Source organism: Triticum aestivum, chromosome 4B (genome assembly GCF_018294505.1).
Source record: "Triticum aestivum cultivar Chinese Spring chromosome 4B, IWGSC CS RefSeq v2.1, whole genome shotgun sequence".
NCBI classification, from domain to species: domain Eukaryota; kingdom Viridiplantae; phylum Streptophyta; class Magnoliopsida; order Poales; family Poaceae; genus Triticum; species Triticum aestivum.
In genome coordinates, this window is record NC_057804.1 from 466057490 (window position 1) to 466060104 (window position 2615).

A 2615-nucleotide genomic window follows, 5' to 3' on the forward strand; every position below is an offset into this window, starting at 1 on the left:
CTGCAAAAAAAAAATGTTGGTTGTTCACTCCTTTGAGACCGAGATAATAAACGTGAACGGTTTCAAATCAAATTTAAGAGAAACAAAGCAGGGGGCGGTACACTTGTTGCGAGCACTCTCTTTCCGAAATTTAATTGCCGGATCGGTAGATCTGGATCAGCATTCACCACTCGTCACTTCGCGGGTGTTGCACGATAGAGTAGCAGTAACGGCACGGCACGGGCTCTGCCGGGGTGGCCGCATCCGGGCCACTCGTACAAGGTGCATGTGGCGTTTAGCTGGCGCGCCATTAAGGTTAATCAGGAGGTGACAGGCAGGCGAGCCGGAGTATCTATCCCTCGCTACTAGGTTCCTTTCCCGGCTTTCCCGTCCATCCATCCGTCCAATCGCAGGTATGAATCCCGCTGGGGCTCGGGCGCCCCCGGCCGTCCGATTTCGGCTGTAGCCCACGCGCGCATTGTGCGCCGTGTCACTGTGTGGACGGCGCGGGCCGCGCGGCGGCGTCACCCGTCGATCATGTGGCAGCCCACCACCACGGCCCGGGTGTCACGCGCGCGCCCGCGTCGCTCTCTGGTGGGAGCAGTGCGAGCTCGCTAGTGCGCTGCTCAAAGCCGAGTCTCAGCTCGCAACTACCAACCGGCAACCGCGCCAGCTCCAGTCCGCGCGAGCTATATATGCGCTCCGCGCTCAGCTGTGCAGCTCCACCGCCGTATCGTGTGACTGAGACTGAGAGCAGCACCCAGGTCGACGCCGTCCTCGCCTAGCCGGCAGCTTCTTACAGCGACGCGGTGGGTGGTGAGAGCGATGGACCCGTACAAGTACCTCAACATCCGCTTCAACCCGGACGGCTCGCTCACCCGCAACGGCCAGGCCAAGCTCCTCCCGGCGGCGCCCTCGGGGGAGCCCGTCGCGGTCACCACCGCCGACGGCGGCCCCGCGCGCCGCATTGTCCACTCCAACGACGTCCCGCTCGACGACGCCAAGGGTACGAGCGTGCGCCTCTTCGTGCCGGGCATGGCCGCGGCGCCCCGCAGCGGCAGGCTGCCGCTGATCGTCTACTTCCACGGGGGCGGGTACGTGCTCTTCCGTGCGGCCTCCGAGCCGTTCCACAACAACGCCGCGGTACTGGCCGCCACCGTGCCCGCCGCCGTCGCCTCCGTTGACTACCGCCTCGCGCCCGAGCACCGCCTGCCCGCCGCCTTCGACGACGCCGCCGACGCGGTCAGGTGGGTGCGTTCGTACGCTGCCGAGTCGCCGGGAAGGCCGATCTTCATAATGGGCTGCCACAACGGGGCCAGCATCGCGTTCCGCGCGGCGCTGGCGGCGGTGGACGAGGGCGTGGAGCTGCGGGGGTTGATACTGAACCAGGCGCACCACAGCGGCGTGGAGAGGACGTCGGCGGAGGCGGCGTCGGTGGACGACCGCGTCCTGCCGCTGCCGGCGAACGACCTGCTCTGGGAGCTCGCGCTGCCGCTGGGCGCCGACCGGGACCACGAGTACTGCAACCCGGAGGCCATGCTGGCCGGCGTCGGGGTGGAGCGGCTGCGGAGGCTGCCGCCGTGCCTGGTGCTCGGCCGTAAGAAGGACCCGCCGAGGGACCGGCAGAGGGTGCTGGTGCATGCGCTGCGGAAGGCCGGGGTGGCCGTGGAGGCGCAGATGGACGGCGCCGGGTACCACGCGATGGAGCTGTTCAAGGATAACTGCGCCGCGGAGTTCAAGGCGCAGGTGACGGACTTCGTCCGCCGCCACGCCGACGACGGCGTCGACGTATACGCAGCGAGGAGCAGGCTGTGATCGGTGGATCCAAAAGCGGAGGTTGTTACAACGGCGCTGTCTCATCTAGTACAATTTTTAAACGACTAATATATCAATCATATCTTCTTCACCATGCTATGATTGATCGACTTGGACTGACGGGCTGAGGCTCGGAGTCTACTCCTACGCCGGCAAGTACAATCAGTAGAGTGTCGAGCTACTGGATTGCAGTATTATCCCCACTTTTTGAATGGATTTTTGTCACGTTTGTTTTTACCCTTTTTGCGTTATTTATTACTCCTTCCGTAAACTAATATAAAAGCATTTAAATTACTATTTTAGTGACCTAAACGCTTTTATATTTGTTTACAGAGGGAGTAATTTTTACCAACTACCGGCGGCAACTTGAGATCGCCACGTGCTTGTTACAATTAGAAAGTTCGTGGAGAAAAAACTCTTATCTTATTTTCATGGCTACCTCACCCCTTCCCTTCTAGTAAACTGTAAGGCATGCTGCTTCTTTCTTTTGCTGAAAAAAAATATATAAGGCATGCTTGACTTTACACGGTCTCTCATACACGACTTTGATCATTAATATATACCAAATCACATATGGATTAAACATGTATAAATGGTATCATCATATTTGTTTTGCAAATTAATTTTGTTTCATATGCCTTCATACCAATTTGTAGACATACAAATGAGTGAAAAATATAGTCAAAATTGAACGATAAAGATCAAAAAAGTCAACCTCATTTGATATTTTGCGAAGGAGGGAGTATTGTGTAGACCTGCTAGTAGAATTTGAAGCACGCGTGCTTTGCTCACCGTTTCTCGGTTGCGAGTGTTTTTACGGG

At 57.7% G+C, this 2615-nt stretch overlaps 1 protein-coding gene across 1 annotated transcript; it reads left to right on the forward strand.

Annotated features, from left to right (window-relative positions):
- The first annotated feature begins 391 nt into the window (after positions 1 to 391).
- LOC123092745 (probable carboxylesterase 8) lies at positions 392 to 2318 on the forward strand. Its single transcript, XM_044514563.1, has 2 exons — positions 392 to 1815; positions 2128 to 2318. The coding sequence occupies exon 1, from the start codon at positions 805 to 807 to the stop codon at positions 1792 to 1794; it is 990 nt and encodes a 329-aa protein (XP_044370498.1). The 5' UTR covers positions 392 to 804; the 3' UTR covers positions 1795 to 1815; positions 2128 to 2318.
- The last annotated feature ends 297 nt before the right edge of the window (positions 2319 to 2615 follow it).

Bases quoted from the DNA above. Each gene is read 5' to 3' on its own strand.
- LOC123092745 (XM_044514563.1), top strand. From the start codon at position 805: ATGGACCCGTACAAGTACCTCAACATCCGCTTCAACCCGGACGGCTCG.